Source organism: Varanus komodoensis, unplaced genomic scaffold (genome assembly GCF_004798865.1).
Source record: "Varanus komodoensis strain SLA01 unplaced genomic scaffold, ASM479886v1 scaffold7_1, whole genome shotgun sequence".
Taxonomy (NCBI): Eukaryota; Metazoa; Chordata; class Lepidosauria; order Squamata; family Varanidae; genus Varanus; species Varanus komodoensis.
In genome coordinates, this window is record NW_025336479.1 from 6,068,945 (window position 1) to 6,091,007 (window position 22,063).

At 42.6% G+C, this 22,063-nt stretch overlaps 1 protein-coding gene across 8 annotated transcripts in view; it reads right to left on the reverse strand.

The window, feature by feature from the left end:
• The window catches only part of MYOCD (myocardin), a 316,680-nt gene that overhangs the window by 42,108 nt on the left and 252,509 nt on the right, over positions 1-22,063 (reverse strand). For 2 of the 8 annotated variants that reach the window (XM_044453729.1, XM_044453733.1), the window contains exon 1: positions 8,282-8,816. The exons of 4 other annotated variants lie outside the window; for them this stretch is intronic. In XM_044453729.1, the coding sequence (XP_044309664.1) occupies positions 8,282-8,336 (55 nt within the window). In that variant the 5' untranslated portion in view covers positions 8,337-8,816. Of the gene's footprint in view, positions 1-7,562; positions 8,817-22,063 lie in introns of those variants that run through there. 2 more of the 8 variants (XM_044453734.1, XM_044453738.1) reach the window with 2 other exon arrangements.

The following is a 22,063-nucleotide window of genomic DNA, read 5'->3' on the forward strand; positions in this document are numbered from 1 at the left end:
ATGCCAGATCTGCATCTTGAGCACATGTGCTTGGTAACAGGGCCAGGAATTTCAGTGGAATTTGCTTCCCCATGAGGGACCAGAGACCTAGAATTTCTATTTACTGAGCAGTTGCTACATAAGTCATCAATTACTGCTGCTACTGCTCTTTTTTTAAGACTCTTTTAAAAAAAAAATCAATGAATATTTTCCTGAGTTTTTGCTTGTAACGATGGTGTGTTCATTTTTTAGACTGTGTTTGAATTCCCTACCTCTAAAGAACTTCTTAAATCTTCTTGAGGGAGAATTAACAAAGAACATCAAGAGGGATAAACAGCAAAATGAAAGAACATTGGACTGATTTCTTCTTTTCAGTCTGTCATACTTTTTGGCTAGTTGCCATCCTATCAGTCAGTGGAATATACCAATGCCAAAAGCACGCACACACAGGTCCATACTGAAACTGAAAACTGAAAACAGGTCCATATTGTCTTGTCTGAATTTGGTAGCAAGGCAAAATGTACCCATATGAGAAATGGTGGTGAATAAAAACTGTTTTACAAATAAAGGCAAGTAAGGATGTCACATAGACACTGCAGATGGTTAACGCACAACAATTTATATCTATCCACAATAATTTGTTCTCCCGCTCCATAACCATTTGAATTTCTTTTTAGTTTTCCTGTCTCTTCCCTAATTAATGGAAAACAAGTTCTGTCCTTATTTCACAAATTAGGCACAGGTATGCAACCAGCGGGTGCCACTTGCAATACTTATTTCATAGTCTCCTACAAGGAAAAAATAGTCGAGAATGGCAAATATGATGGGCCATTTTTGTGTCCCAGGTCATTAACTCATGGGATCTGCACAGGAGATGGCCTGACCCATTGGCCAAAGTTACTGGCAAGGTGTCTGAGCAGCAGAACCAATCCAGGAGACTTTGCTGCTTGGGGCAAAGGACAAGATCCCTCAACTCCACCCTTTATACACAGAAACCAGTGAGATGGGCAGTTTATTTATTTATTTTATTTATTAAAACATTTTTATGCCGCCCCATTCGCCGAAGCCTCGGGGCGGCTTACAACATAGATAGTTGAACTTTATGTCATCGTTGCTACAGAGACACCATTCCCAGGGTCCTCCTTTACACCCAGGGGCAGCAGGCTAACTGAGGGGGCACCGAGCAGGCTACCTGGCACAAGTAGCTCTGTCCCCCGATGCCTAACCCAGCCCCTTGCATCTGGCAGCTGCCCTGCTCTGCCCATTGACAGGGTTAGCCCTGCTGGGAAGAGAGCAATAATGTATGGGGCCACTTCCATATGAGCTTTACTTGTAAGCATCCAGGCCGCACTACAGCTGGTCAAGGCCAACTGACATTTAATCCTTAATTAGTCAGAGTTCACAACAAGACACGAATTAATCCTGTTTATTCAGTTACTTTAATTCCTCTGAGATCTTCCAGTCCTCCTAGGTCCCAGAACTGGCCTGGAACTAACTCATTCTGAGAAATTAGCACTGGATACCACAATGAAAAAAGACATAGAAAAACCGCAGAGATACTTGTGGATATTGCTCAATCATTAAAACATTATCTCCACAAAGCATTAATGTTAAATTTTGGGGTGTGAGAGGATGTGCTTTGGGCAAGGGGAGGGTCAGGCTGATGCTAATTTTCTGGAGCTTTGCAGAGTGATAAATTCCAAAAATGAAAAATAACTAGACAATAATCTGGTACCTCTTAGTCTCTTTCAGAACTATGTTTTTGCTGTTATTAGAACATCTGTTTAGTGAATGAGTGATCAAAATGATAGAAAATGGTAATGTGTACGTAGACTTGGAGGCACATTGGTTTTGGTCAGACAAATAGTGGAAATCTATAAAAATCTGTATTCATGGCCTTCACCACAACACAATTATTTCCATCTCCCTTCCTCCACTAAATCTGTAGCTCCTTTTAGGCATAGTTCAGGAAATGCACATGCACCTGTTCCACTTGACATTCCCCAGTGCCCTCAGAAGCTTACAAGTTCATTTTCTGTTGCCTTTTGTACCTGTAACAACCTTGTGCACATGTAACAACCTTGGCCAGATGACCAAGATGAGCATGGGCAAGATATGTCTGAGGATAAAACCCAGGAGAAACTGCAGCCCATTCTGAGAACCCTGAACAATGCTTTGGAAATATTCCTTGTTAGAAACAAAAACACACTAAGAACTCTCAGTGAAAAACACAATTAGTGAAATTCAGTGTGTAAAGGAAATAAAACACACACATAATCCAGAGAACTCAGAGATGAAGATACTCCAAACAGCATTTGCTCTGATTTTACTTCTTGCTCTTTCTTTCTACCAGAAGCTCCAAGACACCAGTTACCGTACTTCATTGATACTTTCTCTCTGCAATGCTTGATAGATCATTTACTTCAGCGACAATGCCCTGTAACTATAAGTTCCCTTCCCTTCATTGTCTTCATTGTCTGTAAATGATGAATCTTATTTTCTGTTCTGAAGAAACAGACCCTTTCTCCTAATCTTTAGCCCAAATATGTACTGCTGAAACATGAACTCAGCATCTTCTTATTCCCCCATCCCATCCTGATTAATGCCAGCTCTCAAGCGTTAGTCAGGGTGAAATAGATAATGCACAGATACCATTTTTAACCATTTGCACATCTGTTGCACGTGAGGGTGAGGATGGAGCCAGGACAGACACCTGGGATTTCCCATTGAAAGGGAGGCACCACGGCAAACATAGCCAGTTCAGTCCAGACTCTCACACTGCTCTGAATCCAGGATCCTTTGCAATGAAGCCCAGAGCTCACTCTCCGTTCCTCCTCGGGTGTCCTTTCCAGGGCACAAAACACAGCCACCCACAGTCGCCCTACGCCCTGCACAAAGTGGGACTGATCGCGAGGGGCACGGATACTGACTATACCCCACTCCAAAGAAAGCACAGGCTAAGTAATTCGCCGGAATGTTTTGATATGTGTACCTGGAGCTGCTCGCACTGTTATCTCTGTGCCAGTGACAAACCATAAGGAGCCACCCTGAAAGCCAACCCACCTGCACCGGAACGTACAAGATCCCCTGAACAGCACAGGCTAGTCTCGGGAGTCCCCTAAATGGGTCCTCCAGTAACGTTGAGCAAGAGTCAATCAGAATGTAAAAACTTACCCACCGTGTCCCTCACTCTCAGCCAGTGGGTAAGAGATGATTTCTTAAAGATCTTCCTGACTTGGATCCTTCAGCTACGGCAGACTAATAATAACTGGATTTGTATTTCTTGGAGTAACAACACTATGGATACTTCTATTTTATCTGGGAAGAGTTAAACAGTTAGGAGGAGAGTCTTTGGGCCAGCCCCTGATGCTTTGTCCCATTTGATTTAATGCAATTCCATTGATACTTGGAGCCTGGAGGTTAGACAGGCGGGCTAAAGAATCATTGTTTCTGTGGAATTTGTCAGGATGACCTCAGGTTTGTGTATTTATCTTTGACAAAATAGACAAAATAAACATGCACACAAATCCTAGTCTCTTAATTCAAAAGAAGTGGGAAAGGAAGAAGAAAAAGCCTCTGTGCCTGCAGCATTGCTGAAGCTTTTGGACATACCAGATTTATACCTATTCCACTCACAGTGGTTTGTTGTGTCATATGTTTCATGCAAAGCAAAGTGTTCACTGTAAAGGAATCCTGCCTGCTTCTCCTTGGTATATGGTTGGCAGAACCCCACCAAAAGCTATACGCCTATTTTATTTATTTAATCATATATCTTGACTGCAGGCAAGAAAAGCAACTTATAACCATATGTTCATCATTATCAAAAGAGAATATAATTAGAATCAAATTTAAAATAAAAATAGCAGCTAGGCAAGGATTAAAAAAATGAACAAACTCAGATTCCCAAAAGTTTGTCAAAATGACTTTTTTTTACTATATGCTTAAAGATTTCAATACAGAAAGGCCAGATAACTTCCTTTGGGAAGGAGTATACAAATAGGGTGTCACCACAGAGCAAGCCCTGTATGTGGCTGAGAATAACCTCACCATAAAAGCCAGTGTTTCTCCAGTTAACTGTAATCCCAGAGAGGAGGTGTATACAGGAAAAACACTTTCTTTAACATCTCAGGCCATGGCTACTTCAAAGTCAAGATCAGCTCCTTGAATATGAACAGGAATGATTTCTAATGGAGCTCACCTACAATTAATGTATGTTATCCATGTGATCAAGCTCTAGACCAAAGTTGAACCACGGTATTCAGATATTTCAAAAGTTAAAGGCTAAGGCAGTTCCAGGTACTACAGTCAAGCCAAGTGGTTACTGATGTATGCCCAGGCCACTAGTCTCCAGAGACTATTTTCCACATTATCATCTAAAGGTATTCCTCTCTGCATGTTCCAAATTTGAACTAGCGCTAGAGACCGATTCCTGTCTGCATACACTCACAGTTGAGACAAAGCTTGTGATGAGTTGTCTCAGTTTTATGCAACTGTAGAAATAGAACAAAGTGGGGTGGACAGTTTTCTCCACCTACAGTGGGTAATACAAATTCTTTTTTTAAAGAAACAGAGGCTTGCAAACCCAAGCAAATAAGCATAGCATTGCACTGTAAAATTGTTTGATAAGACTATTTTGAGCTTTTTATTTTTTTTGATAGAAATTGAAGTTCTTCATTAATCATTATTTCCCCAAAATTATAGAAAGTCCGGTTTCCATTCTTCCATTCGATGACTATACAATTTTTAGCATCAGCGATTTCATTTTTAAAAAGATGCTTCATGCAAATTTATAGTTTTTCAGAATCGTTTAATTTAGCCACCTTGGGGGCTCCAATATGCTCTGTAAAGGGATTATAAACTGAAAAGGAGTTTTGTTTTGTGCAGAGAGTTCCTAAGGAAAGCGATATGGTCTGAAAAGTTGATCCAGTTGAGCCAAAAGCAACTGGCACCCGAGTGATCCTGGAACCCATTCAGTTGGATTCTTTTGATGCTGTCCTGCTTTTGGTGTAAACGGCAACACCTACTAAGGTGTTAGAACTATTCAGATACACTCAGAATAAATGTGCAGGCAGTTGTATGCACAACACAATAAAAAGGAAGCGTCTGGATGATAGCTGTCTTTGCTCATTTTTGCTTTTTCAGTCGCAGTCGCGCAATAAATAAGGTCCTCTAATGCTGGACAAATTAAAAAACATAATGCAAATCATATGTCAAACCAACCTGACTGTTGGGCTGCAGGTTAGATTTTTAAAAATTATCCAGAGACAGCAGACACAGTCCAGCCAAATTTAATTATTTCTAAATTTCACTCATTTCAACGGGTGGCATGCATATTCACTCATAATACAGTCACAGTCATATGTAAATATATAAGCTTTAACGATGAGTCCTGAACAGTGGCTTGATTCTGTCTGCCCACCCTGTTTCTCACGATCTCTGCAGTTGGTTAATTAGTAAAGGTGCGTCTGGGCTGCACCACTTCAACCTGCAAGTCGAGGCTCACGTGACTGACTTGTTCCATACAAAAATGTTCTCCACGCAGAAAACTAGGTGTCAGGGAGAGAGCTTCTAGTCTAGCCTTCTCCATGATATGCTAGGCACCAGATTTTCTTTTTAAAAGGATAATTCCATGACATGAAGTCCCACCTGAACTTTGAAGTGGTACAACCTCAACACAACTCTATCACTCCAGTGAGACACGGGCCACTTCTATGGCCTTTGATCTCATCTGATCATTTCTTTCCCTCACTTCGTTATAGTGACAAAGCTTTTAGCATCGGGCAGCTTGGGGTCTTATCAATCGGAGGGAAATTCCTACAGAACAGCAAGAACCTATCCTGTCATTGGGAAATTCTATTGTTGAAGCTGACATTTTCAAAACAGAAAATAGCCAAGTCTCAGAGAAGACCATTGATCAGTATACTTCAAAACAGATATGGGGAAACTACTTTACAATCCTTCAGCGTACCTCACTTTCCCTAACAGGGACCCACCAGAGTAACTAATCCATTATTAGTTCGTGTATCTTGACTACAATTCTTATGCCAAGTAGGTGCAACCCATCTTCTGATTATGTAGTGCTTTAACTCTAGGTTAGAAAGGACACAAAAAGGACCAAGTTCCATTCCACCATAAGCAGGGTCTTCAACCCTTAAATGACACAGCTAGTGTTTGTTCATGGCATTTTGCAAATTATATATGTGGGTGTGCGTGCGCAAGTGCCTTTGTCCACCACTGGTAATTAGTGGACCCTGTAGTCCACCTTGCCCCAGTAGATAACACCATCATTGCCCAGCTTATACAATTCAATATGCAAGGTGGTCACTCCTGGAGTGGTCACTCCAGGAGCCAATGCAGATGAGCTTGGGAGTCTTACAATTTTCTGCTATTCTTGCAATTCCATTCTATACCGATATTCCCAAGTACTAACTATAGGACACAACACTCACAGGTACTCTCAGAACTTACAGTTCCCTTTGTAGAAAAGGGATTCCATACAACTGGCACTACAATATAACAGGGGCACAGCCACACAAGCACCCTCTGTGTCACCATCAGAAGACAAGGAGGGTGCTAATTACATTGTGGGAAAGAGGGCTTTGATTGAAAGATTGCCCCATAAACTGACCCCCTTAGAAATACCAGAGGGAATGAAATTAACGGGATTCAAAAATCACAGAGTTAACTTTAATCCTGAATTACTTGAAAAATATGTCCTGCAGTCCTACCCTCTGCTCTGTAATCTCTACCCTCAACACCCCCATCTTTAAAAATAACGCATAAATGAGTCTTAAAAACAATACTGGCTCACTGTAAAAGAATGCAGTGGCCCAGAGAACTATCCCTTTGTATCCTTCTTGCTTCAGGAAGGTGGCAGTATTGCTTTGGAATTACGGCATTAAAGAGTGAGTGAGCCTTGGTCTTTCACAGTGAATGACTCCATACCATTACCATAATATACCAATGGATTCTGAGGAATGACTTATTCTCATGAAATGTAAGATTGCGGTGATAGAGAAACCACAGCAAAGCACTGCATCCAAACTGTGTAGAACCCCAGCCAGCCAGAGCCTCTTGCATTTGTACACACAGCTCTGGAGTTTTCAACTAGCTGCCAATTTTATATTTTCTAAGCAAACACTGCAATTGACCACCCAGCTGCCTCAAACATCCTTGATAATACCCAAGTGCATTCGCTTCAGCATGGCAAGCTTCTGATCTTCTTGTTATCTCTGTTATACCAGAGATCAAACAACACCACCCTTCCCCATGTTGAGTGGGTGACATTCTGGAATGGGTGCAAGATGGAGGGGAATGTCTCCAGCACAATGCAGAATATGATTGTGCAGTACATTCAGATGGTTACATGTAGAGTTGCCCTTGGACTGCCAGAACAGAACACTTTCAAAAATGCTAATTCGTTTCTAAAATCAATGAAGGCATAAAAACAGACATACACGAGCCCTCTGCTCCGCTCCACTACACTTTACAATGCTGAACTTATTTAAAGTTACTGTGACCCTACCAAACCGAGGGACCGACTTCAAATTGACCACCTCCTGTCCTTACACGCCATCACTCACCTTATTCACGCTGGAAGTCCTCAACGAAGAAGCCCTCAATGGGGCTTCAACCCTCTCTGGAGATCTGGTACATGTTTTTTGTTGCAAAGCTTCAGAAAACGGCAATCGGTCGTTTGGCTCTAGCTTTATTTCTCTGGTGATGTCATTTTAAATATTTTGCATGTTCCATTTGTTATTTGTACTTCTAAAAAAAATTGATGCCTTTCTGCAAATTCATGTTTGTCCAATTAGTCACAACCCTAGAGGAACAAAGCTGGCTGCCTGGATGCTGGAGTAAAACATCAAGGCCGGCATAGACAGGTCAGCACCTGACTTGGAGGGATGGGAGGAGATACACCACTTGTCAAGACAGCCTGTATGGATTTCTGATACAGGTCTCCCCATATATATGGATATGGATATATGTAAACAGATATCCATATACACGCATGGATCAGGATCACTCAGAATAGTAGAGGGTCAGGGTTTGTTTGTTTGTTTTTTAATAAGCTAGACGACAGACATAAATTGTAAGTAGTGAAACAGCAGAAAGAGAGGGAGCAGACAGAAAGGAAAATGCATTTCTTCATTTGCAGAGTAGCCTCTGTGAGAGCAAGCCCTTGACAGCTTTACGACTCCCTGGTTATTTTACTTGCAAGCTGTTTAATGAGAAACAGTCTCCAGCTGAGGCTTGCAGGAGAGGGAAGTTTTAAGAGAAATTCTTGCGGTGTTAGCCCTACCTGATCTGAATTTGCTCCGAATCAGCATAGAATGCTCAGACCCCAGGAGTGTCATGGTGAGTGATGCCTTGTGATAATTCCCAGTGCCAGAAAGCCCCCAGCTCAAACCATTAACCGGCTCCAAGAAGAGAAGCTGACCACGACCAAGGGATCACAATTCATCTAGCCTTCCTTCGAGTGTAGGTGATTGCAGAAAGCAGCAGAAGGGTGACTTAGGCAAAGTTTGGTCCCATCCAGCACTGACCCTCCAGAAAAGCCTACTACATGCCCTTGCACTGTGTTGGGCTAATTAACTTTTAGCTAGCAGACCCCTCCTTTCTCAGAGTTTACTATCAGCAACATCACCGGGTGTCCTGACTGATGTCATAGTCTTGCAGGGAGCTGACTATCCCTAAAGGGTCTTTAGGAAAGACAGAAGTTTGATATCTGATCCGCTATTACTACCAACAGGAACTTGGCCAATCAAGAGGCTCCCTCCCTCTGACTGCCGGGGTTCAGAGCAACTCTGAAATATCAACAGACTCCTGCTTAACTCTTTCCACTGTACTGGAAAGCCGCTGCTACCAGGAATTGGAGGAGGAGGAGGAGGAGGGAGGGCTCAGCTGCCTGATCCTTGCTGTGGATTGTAATAGCTCGTATATGAAGAAAAGCATTTGGCTGAGATCCGTGGAGATTTGCAGTTGGCGTAGTGTCTCTGTGTGGCAGGGTTTGTTTGTGCTTTAATAAGATACAGGCAACTCACCGATTCATCCTTCCACTGATAAATCTCAAAAATAACGGTCGAAAACCTCACAAAATCCCGATACTCCATGTGGACACAGCTTTGCTGTGCAAACTTAAAAGCACAGACTTGGAGAACAGAGCTACTCTGCAAAGCCAGAAAGTCTATAACTTACAAATGCCTTCCCACACTGTTAGTGCTAGTATTATTCTCCATATTCCTCAAACACATCTCCATCAGTCTCCAAATCTGCCCAGATAAAGAATTCCCAATTCTTAGCCAGAGACAGCAGCACAAGGATCTTTGAAATTCTCCTTAAGGCTGATGGTCCAGTTTATTATTATGTAAAAGTAAACACCATCTCTCCAGGCTAAGGTGCCCAAGGCAGTTGTGCAGCAGGATCCAGGGTCTGCTTTCTGCAGGAGGGAAGGTTCCCCGACACAGTTTTTGGAGATCCCCACACACATCACCCTATCCAGCAGGAACTATGTAGCATTTTCATGGGACTGGATGGCACACAAAAATCCACCACCACCAAAGCAGTTGATCCAGCTTAAATTTGGGTACAACCTGGGGGGTCTTTTCAGACATTATAATTAGTGCACCTAAGTTATGGCTGAGCCTACCATCACCATGCTGCCCCTCTGAGAGATGTTTTATTTATTTATTTATTTATTTTTCAGTTTATATCCTGCCTTTTTCCTACAAAGGGCTCAAGGCAGCTTACATCATTCTCCTCCTCCATCTTATCCCCACAACAACAATCCTGTGGGGTAGGTTGGGCTGAGTGTCTGTGACTGGCCCAAAGTCACCCAGTTGGCTCCATGGCTGAGTGGGGACTAGAACCCAGGTTGCCTGAGTCCCAGTCCCATGCTCTTAACCACTACACCACACTGGAGAGTCTTTGGCTATGAGCCATCAACTGTAGAATGTATGTATGTGGGGAGGGGGAGAAAAACGGGGGTGGGGGGCAATGCCTTAATTGATTGGTCAAGAACTGCAATGCCTGCATAGCTATACATTGAGCTAGCATATCAAGTCACCTGTGCGAAGCTGAAAAGGTACAGGCCTGCAGCTGGATGGGTGACCACATGTGGAAGCAGAGCAGGGGTTTAGCCTTGAGGACTCTACTATTATCCTATTCTACTCTGTTCTATTCCTATTCCTATTCCTGTCCTGTCCTGTCCTACCATATAGCCGCTTCCTATTGTTAGTAATAGCAGATCAGTGATCAGTTGTCAAATGGTGACTGTTTGATCAGTTATTCATATAATCTGTAGGGTTCAAATACAGATGCAAGAACTCAAAGAGGCTAGAAAGCATACATGATCACTATGTGCTTCTTCATTCAAACATTTCCAAAGGGGCGGCCATGTTCTTCTATTCCTGAAAAACAACAAAGAGTCAACGCATGTTAAAGACTGACAAATATATTCTGGCATATGCTTTCGTGAACATTATCCACTTTATCTGAAGTGTCTGGTGAAGGAGAAAGTGTCCAAAAAAGCTCATGTCAGAATTTATTTGTCTTTAAGGTGTCACAAGATTATATGTTATTATAATTTAAATCCTCCAACAATGACATGGATTTTAATCTAATTTTGGCATTTTTTCTTTTATATTATGATTTTTCAAATGGTCTGACATGGAGAAAGTGTTAAATGATTTTTAAAAATGGCACCTCTAAGATAGTGAATACAGGGCCGCTGTTTCTGAGATTGCACTAAAAACAGAAACAGGCCACTGTTTGCAGAAATATTACGGCACGGGATATCTCACATCTTCTCCCCACTGCAGCCCTCCGTGCATTTTTCTAGTCTCCAGGGTGTTGGGGAACTCTCCAGAGAAGAACTGGAGGGTGTGCAGGAAAGCTACAAGGGGAAGCAAAAGATACACAACGTTCTGCTCCACGGGTTGCAGAAGCCTTCCACATGTGGTAGCCCACTGCTGGACCCAGCCCATTGATGAGTCTATATTTTAAAGACATATTAAAATACTTGTGTCTTGCTTTTCCTCTTACAAAGGAGTTCCAAGTCAGATTTTAAAAAATGAAATTAAAACATAACTGATTAAAATTATAATCCAAACCATAACAGCTACACATGCCATAAATGTTAAAATAAGAAGACATGACCGAGCCCTTCACCAGCAACAAAGGCCCTCTTGTCATCTCTTTACATGCAGTGAAAGGCAGTGATGGGGCCTGGTGAACCTTCCCTCAGGGGGCGTTCAAAGGGTGTTGGGGCCACAAAAGACCCTGCTCACATGCCTCACCAATGCGCTTCAGTTGCTGGTGGAATCTTTCATGTTGATCCAAGCAAGTATCACATAAGAAACAACCAACTTGCCAACTCTGGTGGGTATCATGTCCAAGGCAGAGGATGACTGGAGGTAGTGTGTTTCATACCTAAAAGTTTTGCAGACTGGAAAATAAAATAATGCTGGTCCCCCTGTACCTTGGAGTGCATTATGGAATCTGGAACAGATTCTGAAATCCAGTCTAGGTTTCAAAAGAGAACCAAATAGCAGGGCAAACCAAGTGATGCCACCAGACCATGCTAGGCCTTGCTATGGAAGTGCAGTGACCTTGGGAACATTCAGGGATTGATAAAATCAGTGAGACCAGCACCATGCCAGGCACAGAAACCCCCAGCACATCAGATGAGGGGCACAGCTGAAGAGCTGGTGTGTGTGAGGCCCCCGTGTTTGTAGGATGAGGCCTAGTGATGTCTTAGACCATGCCTCTGGACATTCACTTGGGTGCTGCTTGTTTATTTTGTTACTTGACCACCTATCTAGTGCATGTGCCCCTCCTTTCTTCCAAGGTTGCTTGGAGTAGCATACACAAATGATCATAATCAGTCCTTTCATTTCCACTATCCAGGGGTGGAAGCTGTAGTTCATAGAGCCAAAATGGTACCATCCACTATTGCAGAACAGTGGGATATAAATAGATACATAAGCCATGCACACACAAAGGAAGTCTCAGTTGGCTTAGGAAAACCCAAGTCTGCGTAAGTACCCCCCCCCCCCACCATGAGGAAAGAATCCTAAAGGGTTAGGAGATCCCACCCCTTCCCCATGACCCAATAATAATCAAATGGGCTTAATGGTCACAGAATTGACTGACTGCCTGACTGTTGGGAGGAAGAATAGGGCACCGGGTGGGAGGGAAAGTGGAATGGAGTATCGTCGAGGAAAGCGTGGCTGACCAAAAGCCAACTAGAGGCATTCCACACAGCAGCGTTGTACTGCAGATCTTGCTTGTCCTGTTCTAATAAACACAGGAGACTGGATCCAGAAGTCACTGAAATCACACATAATGGATATATCTTGCAGCAGCTCTCACTTCTAAGAAGCGTCAGGCCCAGCTCTAGGGCTGCATTTATCCCAGCCCAAAGAATTTTGAGATCACAATTCCAGAGCAAAATCCCTGCATGCATGGGCAGAAACAGTGGGGCCATTTGGCCCTTTGAGTCCAACTGTTGCTCAGTACAGACCTCCATTTTGAAGCCCCTCTGGCAAATGGCTGTCCACTCTATGCCTGAATACCCCCACCAGGAGAGAGATCAGCACTTCCCCATGTTCATCATCTGATAGCTTTAAATGGTAGGAATTTCCCCACCCCAATTTTCAACTGAAATTTGCCTTCCTGTTCCTTAAGCCCATTATTTTGTGGCCTATCTTCATAGATAAAACACGTAACAGGTTGTGTGGCCTTCTTCTGTGTGACAACCCATTAGGTACTTGAGAAGTGCTGTCATATCTCCTCTCAGTCGTCTCTTCTCAAGCCTGAACGCATCCAGTTCCTTCAATCTTTCCTCATAGGACTTTACTTTCTAGTAGCGTATGGCATGTTTTGCAATTGACAGCACTACCAGAAAATGCTTTCTCCGCTCTCCTAAAGTCACTACTAAGCTGTCTGATGCTTTCATCATAATATTTACTTCTTAGTAAATGGGCTAAAAATCTTCACTTCTGATTCAGAACTGAAAGATTAGAGAATGAAAAGAGCGAGATGACATGGCTGTTTAAAAGACCATGCAAAATGTTTTCTGCCTAGCATAAATATTTAATTGTAAAAAAAATGGCAATCTGTTGTGTTTATTAAGGAAGGGATGCAAAATGTGAGCTGAGTGCAGGGTGGGGCTGGTTGGCTTTGCTACCACAGATTCCATCTCTCTTGAAGATTATTTGGTGTACTCCCAGGTCCCAGGCCAATGTAACGCTGGTGGGCTCATCTGGAATGTCCTCATGAGAACTCTCAGGGGACACATACTGAAGAGGCAGTAGAAGCGAGTGGGAGAGCAGTGGGGCAGTTCAAACACCAGCCCGAGAGCACCACCTCTATCCCCAGGTACACTACAGTTCGAGGTCAAAGGATGCCAGGGCCAAGTTAGCACACTGAAGCAACCCGCCATTTTGAGATGGCCTTCTCTCCATGCCCTGATGCCAAGAGTGCCTGTGCTTGCTGAGCATCATCACACTCAGAAGGCCGAGGGAGGTCTGTAAGAATAGCACAGGCAGTGCATGTGAATGTGAGAGTAGTGGGCAAAATATATGGAAGCATCCCTCAGTCAAACCATCCATCTACTTACAAGGCTCTTCCATGTAAATGGCTTTTCTGGATTTTACAAGTGGAAGTAGCTTCTTGTGTACAAATTACCATGAGAACCAAAGAGGAATAAAGTGAAATTTGTAGACGCAACAACAACAGACTAGTTTTGTATCTCATATTTTACACTATGTGATTGTTAGCAGAAAAAAAAAAAATGGGGTTTCCTTTCCTCAGTCATACCAGAAGTGCAGCCCCTTAAAAGTCAGTCACTGTTACTCCCATTTCATTGAAGAGAAATGTAGGTTGAGAGGCAAAAGGGAGTAGGAAAGCATGAGATGCTATATCTGCATAAGAAGAGAATTTATAGGTGACTTCATGGTGCAAAATACCTAGGATGCATAGATTTGAACCATTCATTCATTATGAGTTTGGCTGTACTGCTGGCCTTGCTTTGCTTACAGATATGGTACCTATGCAGAGTTTCTTTGAACATACAAATAAACACATGAAGATCAAGATCAACCCCACTGGTCCAGCTCTATATAAAGCAGTCACATTGGATATTTTCAGATGCAAGAAATTTATCTCTGCCTAATGGTACCAGTTTCAGCTGTGCTCTGTATAACATAATTAATGCCTTTTATTCTGAAAAAGTAAGAAAAGGAGGTTTTCCCATCAAAGTCAGTCAGATTTGACTGTGTGAAAGTATATGCACTATTCTCTAACAGATGGTGCATGTTTTATCCATGTAACTTATGATGTCAATTATAATTTGGCCCCCACAAGGGTTTTCGGGTAGTTGCCACCTGCCAAATGCCATAGCACTTGCTCACATCACTGGCAGTTTTAGAGCTGCCAGAAGCTTTGCAAGATGTCCCGAAAGTCAAACCTTTTGTACCTTAAGGCATAAGTGTTTTGACACTGGCTCTGGAACTATTCAGAGGTAAACTCACTGGGTTCTGTAAGACATAGTCTCCTAGGCAAATAAGCTTGCAGCCTAAGTAAAAGCAAACCAAAGCAAAACAAAACTACCGGAATTTTTTTGTCTTGAGTGCTGTTTGATTTTTGAAGAATTTCTGTGCTCCATTACTACAGTGCTCTGCATTCTGGTAAGGAATTATTCTTTTGCTTCTAACCCCCAGAAATCATGACTATGTGCTGTGAAAATATTGGTGTTATTATGAAATGAAGAGTCATCTGTGTACAGCTTATTTGCAGTGATTTATATTGTCTAGGAAAATGGGCAGGGGTAGGGTGGGTATGTACGCAAAGTGACTCACGATAGTCCAGAAGCTATGTTAAATAAATATGCATCCATTTTTTAGGCTTTTTCCACACCAAGACATGAAGCACTTGTGACACACTGTCCTCCTGCAGAAAGATGTTACAGAGCCTATCACAGGAATTCCACGTGGTACTTTATAGGGCTCTCTTCCCTATCACAAACCCATAAGGCCATTTCCACGGCACCAGCAAAAGTGTAGCCTACATTCCGACATTGGCTGTGACCGTCCCAAGCCAAAAGAGGGAAACATTTGCTAAATCATTACTATATTTTATTCACAGGCTTGCACTTTGAAACAAGCATGAAATAAGCAGTATAAAAATGCCAAAAAAATGCAAATTCCAGCTGTTAAATAGGGAAGAGGAGGTATTGCAAGATACATAATAGTGGAGATGTCAGCCACCACTACAGATTAAAGACCTGCTCTTCCCTGGTCTGATGAACAAGAAGGTGAGGAGACTGAATTAGCCCCTTGGCTATCAAAGCAGAAATTCCATCTTTCTGGAATTCCATTCCGTGAGTAAAGGACTGGCCAGGTGGTGGGACAAGCGGGACATTCAGGACATGTGCTTCAGAAAGGCAGGGCCTTAGCCATGCCTGTCACCAGGGATCAGCATGGTGGAGCACCTACGAAGGCCCATACCCCACCAGACGGGCCGCTGCTGACCACCCCCAGCCTGCCTTCTCTTCTTACTTACGGTATGATTCTTACTGTCAGTTCACAAAATGCAGGCAGTGACAAGAGGAGGGAAAGAAGCAGCGCCCTCCCTTTGCCTGGCCCCCACCTGCCATTCCAAAAGGTTGAAATAAAGCTTAGTTTCCACCATGAGAACCATGCAGTTAAAATATGCAAGTGTGCTTAGTATTATGGACCCCATCCCTTTTCCCTTCAGCCCCACCCACCACTGGACTGTGGCTCCCCAAAGCTTCTCCAAAGTGGAATTTGGTCCTCAGACTGAAAAATGCTTGGCACCCTGTGGATTAAGCTATCTACCCCACCTATAAAAGAGGATACAAATCTGTATGTGCTGATTTTTATTTATAAATGGAAATTACTATAATTTATATAAAAATGCAATACATATCACAGTGGGGAAGACTAACCAGGTCTTAACCCCTTTTGGATCCCTTTACTTTGGTAAGCATATGGTGTTGGGGTGGGGGCAAACTATTTTTCTGTAAAGGGCCATGGGCCTTAGGAAAAATCAGTCTCCGTCACCCACAAGCAAGGAGGTTTCTGGCAGGGAGGACGTTGAATCTGCTTCAGTTCCACTCCTTAACCGTTCCAGAAACTCAAGTTTAATAAGTTGTAAAGTTGCTGTACTATGGCAGGTTGGGGTGGACAACCTGTTTCCTCCAGATGTATTTCGATCCATGAAACCCATGATCCTTCACTGTTGGCTTTGCTGGCTAGGGTGGGGTTGTAAGCGAGAAAATCTGGAGGGCCACAAGCTACCCACCCCATCCCATTAACTGATGGGATGGCATACATCACATGCAGTGGAAGACAAAGTATGATCATTCAGAATAGGGTGATATCAAAAGAGATTTAAGATCTGCAGCAACCTCAGTTTGAATGCCCTTGCGTGGATAACTTCAAGATTAAACTGATAAAAAGAAGCAGCAAATCTAGGAGCATTTATTCTGATCGTTTATTTATATTGTATAACAATTACAGCAACGTTATCAAGTGGCTCATTTTAAAGTGCATTTTGATGATGCAAATCTAAGTTTTCAGGAAGCTTGTGCTCCCATTTGCATTCAGAGTCGTGAATGGGGGCACTTCTGAGTTATTTGTGAACCCAAATGAAATTATCATATATCACTATCCTCAACCTCATTTCCCTTCATTTCCCAAGAGATTAGATAACAACCCTGGACTACCCTCAGGCTTGTCCTGTTCTATACTACTTCCACTCAGCTCTCTCCCACCCCCACGCATTCTGGCAATATGGGAGTAACCATACCAGGAATGTGCAGGGCTGGCACAACCCATACTCTCTCAAGGTTCCAGAAATACGGACTGATTTGCATAATGTTTTTATGTGTACAACCTGAATGAGAAAACTCTTGCAGCTTTTGGGTGAATGTGCTCTTGTCCACTTACAGACAAAAAAATCCGGGATGTGACAATGGTTTTCTCAGGACTGCAACTGATTCTCTGCCAGGAAAGACCAAACAATAGCTTCAAAATGAGCCAGATGGATAGGTGCATATTTTCAGTTTTTTTAAATAGTGCAGCTTCCCTAAGTGGCAGTCAGAGCTTTGACTTCACCTGTACGTCAAAAACTTGACCATAAATGCTTATAGTGGTGCTTATGCATGCTTTTTAGGGGAAGGGGGCTTGTTAGTGCTCGGCCTGATACAGCCAATACATCAGTACCCTTCCCCTGCTAGCCTTGGAAAGACTGATGTCAGTATAGATCCTGTGAAAGCAACCTCAGCCTCACCTTTGGAATGAAAACAAGAGAAACGTGCCATTCATCCTCCTTGCATGCAGACCACGGTCTTTCTGTCATTCATCTAGCTCTGCAGTCCACTCAGCTACTTGACCTATAAGGGCATCAGATTAGGGAGGGGGCTCAGGGACCCACGTCATCCCCCAAGAATGCCACATGCCTCCTGCAAGCTGTTGATTATGCTTTAATTTTGTATCAGAAATTCCCATCCGAAATTGAAGCCAAGGAATAGCGGCTCGCCTGTAATTGAACAATAATCCTGACAAGCCACATCTCACTAACATGACACAAATTAACTCCACCATTAACCTTCCAGAATATCACAGAGCTCTGAAAACCTAAAACCACATGTCTGGGTTGTTCAGCCAAAGAATGGGTATGACCTAGAAGGAATGGGGTTTTTTAGTGGGGGAAAAGGTAGTGACATGTCTAATGGGAAAACTGAGGCCTTTGCTATTGATGGACAGACCAACTGAACCACATTAGATAGATGGGTTAGCATGCATTTAACTAGAGTGAATGAAACCTACTTTATAAAATGAATGCAAGAAGTGTCTGGCTACTTCACAGAATTAAACTGGCTACTCTTGGCCTCAAGCTCTGTCAGCTGTGCTACGGACCTCCAAAAAGAATTGGCAGCACTGTCTCTAATCAGCAGCATCCAAGACCTGTGGGCACATTTGTCAATTTGGTCATCTGTCCTGGGCACCACAAGATGGCTGCCATGTCAGGTGGGGTCGATGGTAAAGGACTGGGTATAATGAAGAGGGCAGTGGGAGTGGTGGAGGGCATCTTGGCTGGCACCAAGAAAGCACCCAGGGTAGCACTGCTGCCCAGGGGAAAGCCCTGTCAGTGAAATGGATGCGACACAGATCTATGTTTATAGTGAAGAGCTACCCAAGAAGAAACCACTTCAGTGCTCCATCTCTGCATTCCCAAAATACTTCGTGGGTGAGATGCAGTGCTTCATCTTGTATTCATTCCTGGTCCAAAGACTCCTTTTTCCTCACATTCACTGATAACATAGTTTTGGTGGAGAACGGCAGGCACTGCCAGGATGAGCCCCCATGAAGCCTCCTCGCCATGTGTCATGGAGCTGGCTGAAGGCCTTCGGATATTCTGGTTGGTCGAGTGGCAGGGGCATGGTGTCTCCCTGGAACGACTCCTGGTCTTTATTAAAATGAGTCCACGGTCAGTCTCACAGAGCTCATGGGCCAGGCTATGAGCCAAGGAGAAGTTTCTTCCACAAATATTTATTTTATCATATCAATGACAAACTCCGTGGTATAAACATTTGTATCTAATCATAATTTACCAATTATTCTAAATCAATTGTTTGCTTGCTTTCTAAACACTAATCAAGAGGACCACATTAAAAGTTGCTCAGGCAGATAAGATGCATTATCTCACTGCTGGTCTGTGGTCCTAAGAGTCTGGCATGTTTCCCAGGGTGTGTCTGAAGGGGGCATGGATTAAGAATCTCACACCCTATGGAACTCAGTACCCAGATCCAGCTGGCAAAGGACGTCTCTCACTGCTAGCCAAAATTGGAGGCACGAGCTTTGGTAAATGTTAAGAAGTTAATGAGGCACCACAAGTCTTTCTTGTCCTCTCTTCCTGACACTGCTTTGTCCCACATCATCATTTTCCCTCATTGCCTCACTAGAACAAACACTAAAGGCTGACTGTCCCACTCCCATGTCCCTGCTGGGATGAAAGGAGCTTTTACAAGGGCATCTACTTTGAATCCCTGCTTCCTCTGAAGACTAACCCTTATATCCCTAACAGATCATCATGAATATGCAAACTAGAACTCTCACCTAATTAAAGAATTCTTAGTTGGATTAATCATACATGTTCCAAAGCAAAAATCGGTTAATTTTCTAGTTGATTCCAGTTCTAGTTGGTTACTCAAGTCATCCATCGTTTAAACACTGATTCACTTGTACATGAGTAAAAGCAGAAATTCTGAAGCAAAAAGCATACTTTTTTAATTTTAAGATGATGCATGCATCACAGCTAGGCATCATTTTAGAAGAGACATTATTGCTGCATGTGAGAGAAGAGGTAAAACTCCTTGTTCTTTTTATTTGGCTGAACCCTGAATCATCAGGTGAATTCAAATGACCGGATTGTCCTCATAAGCATGTGAAACACAGAGGGAAGGGAAGGGAAGGGAAGGGAAGGAAAGGAAGGGAGATTATTTACTCCTTCAATCACTCCAGAGACACTGTTCTAGTCTTTATTCCTCTTATGGCTCAAACTAGTCTTGGGCTATGCAGCAGAACTTTTTACTGAAGTGATAAATCCATCAGATGCAATTATCCATCACACAGTGTGTACAAGTAATGTTCTGTATCTGGCTGTAAGATACCAGGCTGTCTCATAGGTTTATAGGGTTCCTGCATCAGATAGCATGTATCTTACAATTAAGGTTGCCAGATGTTATTACCTTTTTGTATTTTTGAAAGTTTACTGCTTATTTCAAAATATTCCAAAGAACATAACAAATAACTCTAATTTGACATTACATTTATATCCCACTTTTTTCCCTCTTGCAAGGAACTCAAAGTGGCTTAGAAAGTGCTCCTCCTATCTATTTTATCTACACAACAACAACCTTGCAAGGTAGGACAACCTGAGAGTCAGTGACTGACCCAAAGTTACCCAATGTATTTCCTGATTGAGTGAGGACCAGAAGCCAGATCTCCTGAGTCTCAGTGCAGGGTCATAACCACTACACCAAACTATAATTGCAAATTACACCCTTGAACTAAAATCAAGGTAGTAAATCAATTCTTTTGCTTAACAAGTTAGCATCTCATTCAATGAAAATAACTTGCTGAGTAAAATACTGTTGAGCAAAATGCCACAGGTAGATAAAATGTTTCCACACATAAAACACAATTGTCTGGTCTCATTCCCGGTCATTTACAAAGGGTAATCCTTACCAGAGTAAGGAGAAAAACATGGAATTGCTCCACAATGCTTTCTGGTGGCTTGCTCTAAAAGTCCTTTATCTGGATTGGAAGTATCCATTATTTAGCTATTCCACCTTTTCTTCCTTAAAATCGATCTGTAATGGAAGGAAGGAAGGAAGGAACAAAAGAAAGGATCTGCCTTCTGTAAAAGGAAGGACTTGACTCATAGAAGCTCCTCCACCTGACTTGGGTTAACTTCCAAATTGAGGAAGCCATTCATTTGTTGGAGAGGCTGCTGCTCCTGGTGGGTTATATTTTTAAAAATCAATTCCATAAGGAACTTATCTCTATGAATATTTAGTCCCACTACATCTTCACACTCCTTTTCAAATGCCCAAATCTCTAAAACATCTGTAAAGTCTTCAGCATTATCTGGAGATAAGTTAATGTACACCTTGCTGACTTAAAATGTGCTTATATATTTGGGACTTACAACCTGCAAAATTTGGGAATGTTGGAAATTGACACATTTGCAACAACACTAACCTGTCTTTCCTATATTTAACACTGTCAAATGCTATACTCGCTGCATAGAATATACTGAATAACTATAGAAAGACATGTGGGGGGGAGGCATTGGGGAGCTACTATTTCCTTGCTACTTCGGTTGCTCAAAACATCTCAGCCTCCACGTCTTCTCCAGAAACTTTTCTCCCACTTCAATGGACATGGCTTCAAATGTCTCTCTGTAGGATTTCTTTTCCCACACCCATATCAGTTTCTCATCTACTGCACAGATATTGATGTTTTTTGTGTAAAAGATAAGGCTTCCAGGGCTTTGGCTTTCCCAGCATAGAATATGGTGATTGCCTTCCCAGCATCCTTTCTCGCTCTTTCTCGGTATCCTGATTTAGAGAGTGAAGTTGGTGAACCTCTTCCTATTTCAGCAGCAGAAGAGAACAAATATCCGGCCTTCCCATCAAAATTAGAAAGGTTACCAACATTGATCTTTGTACCAAACACTCTTGCTGCTGCCAAGAGATTCCGGGCACCATTTCTAGTGATAGCATGAAATCACGGCTACTGTCAACACCAGAAACCTGAGATAACCCAGGGGAAGTCATTCACAGCATTCCTAGTCCTTCAGGTTTGCAATTAGTGAGGGCTTTCCTTTACTTTAGCTTTCTGCATAACATTTAAGAATCCTGATCATCTCAGTGCAGTGTTGAAAAACTCCGATTCCCCACGAATAATGGATTTATTTTGAAATTGATACAAAAATAAGGTTTCTTATTGATTATTGTTGCATGGGTCTTTAATTACTGCAGCCTATTCTCTGTATATATTCCCTTTCCCTGGTTTTGTTTGGAGTGTGTTTCACTGCCTTGAGTATGCTCATGGCCAGGATCCAGAGAACCACAGGCTGATTTGGACATGCGTTTCTTCAAGTACAGCTCACCACGCCATATGTCAAATTGTTTTTCAAACCCATTGGAGTTTCAAAAACAGTTTCTGATACAGCACAGGGGTTCACAGAAATAAAGAACATGCCCCAAGGCACTTGTAGCTCTTTGGATCCCATAAAAAGTATGCTCGTTGTACACAAAAACTCAAGACTGTCATCTCTGCCATGCCCTGTTTGTGAGTTCTAGGGACAAATGCCTGGGTACTGCTAGAAGTTTAGTAAGAGACTAAATGGCCCTTGGCACATGCATATACATATGCATACATCTCTGTTAAAAACCCTGAATGACCCAGTAACATTCCAATGTTCCACTTAGAATCATAGCACAGTAGAGTTCGAAGGGGCCATGAAGGTCATCAGGTCCAACCCCCTG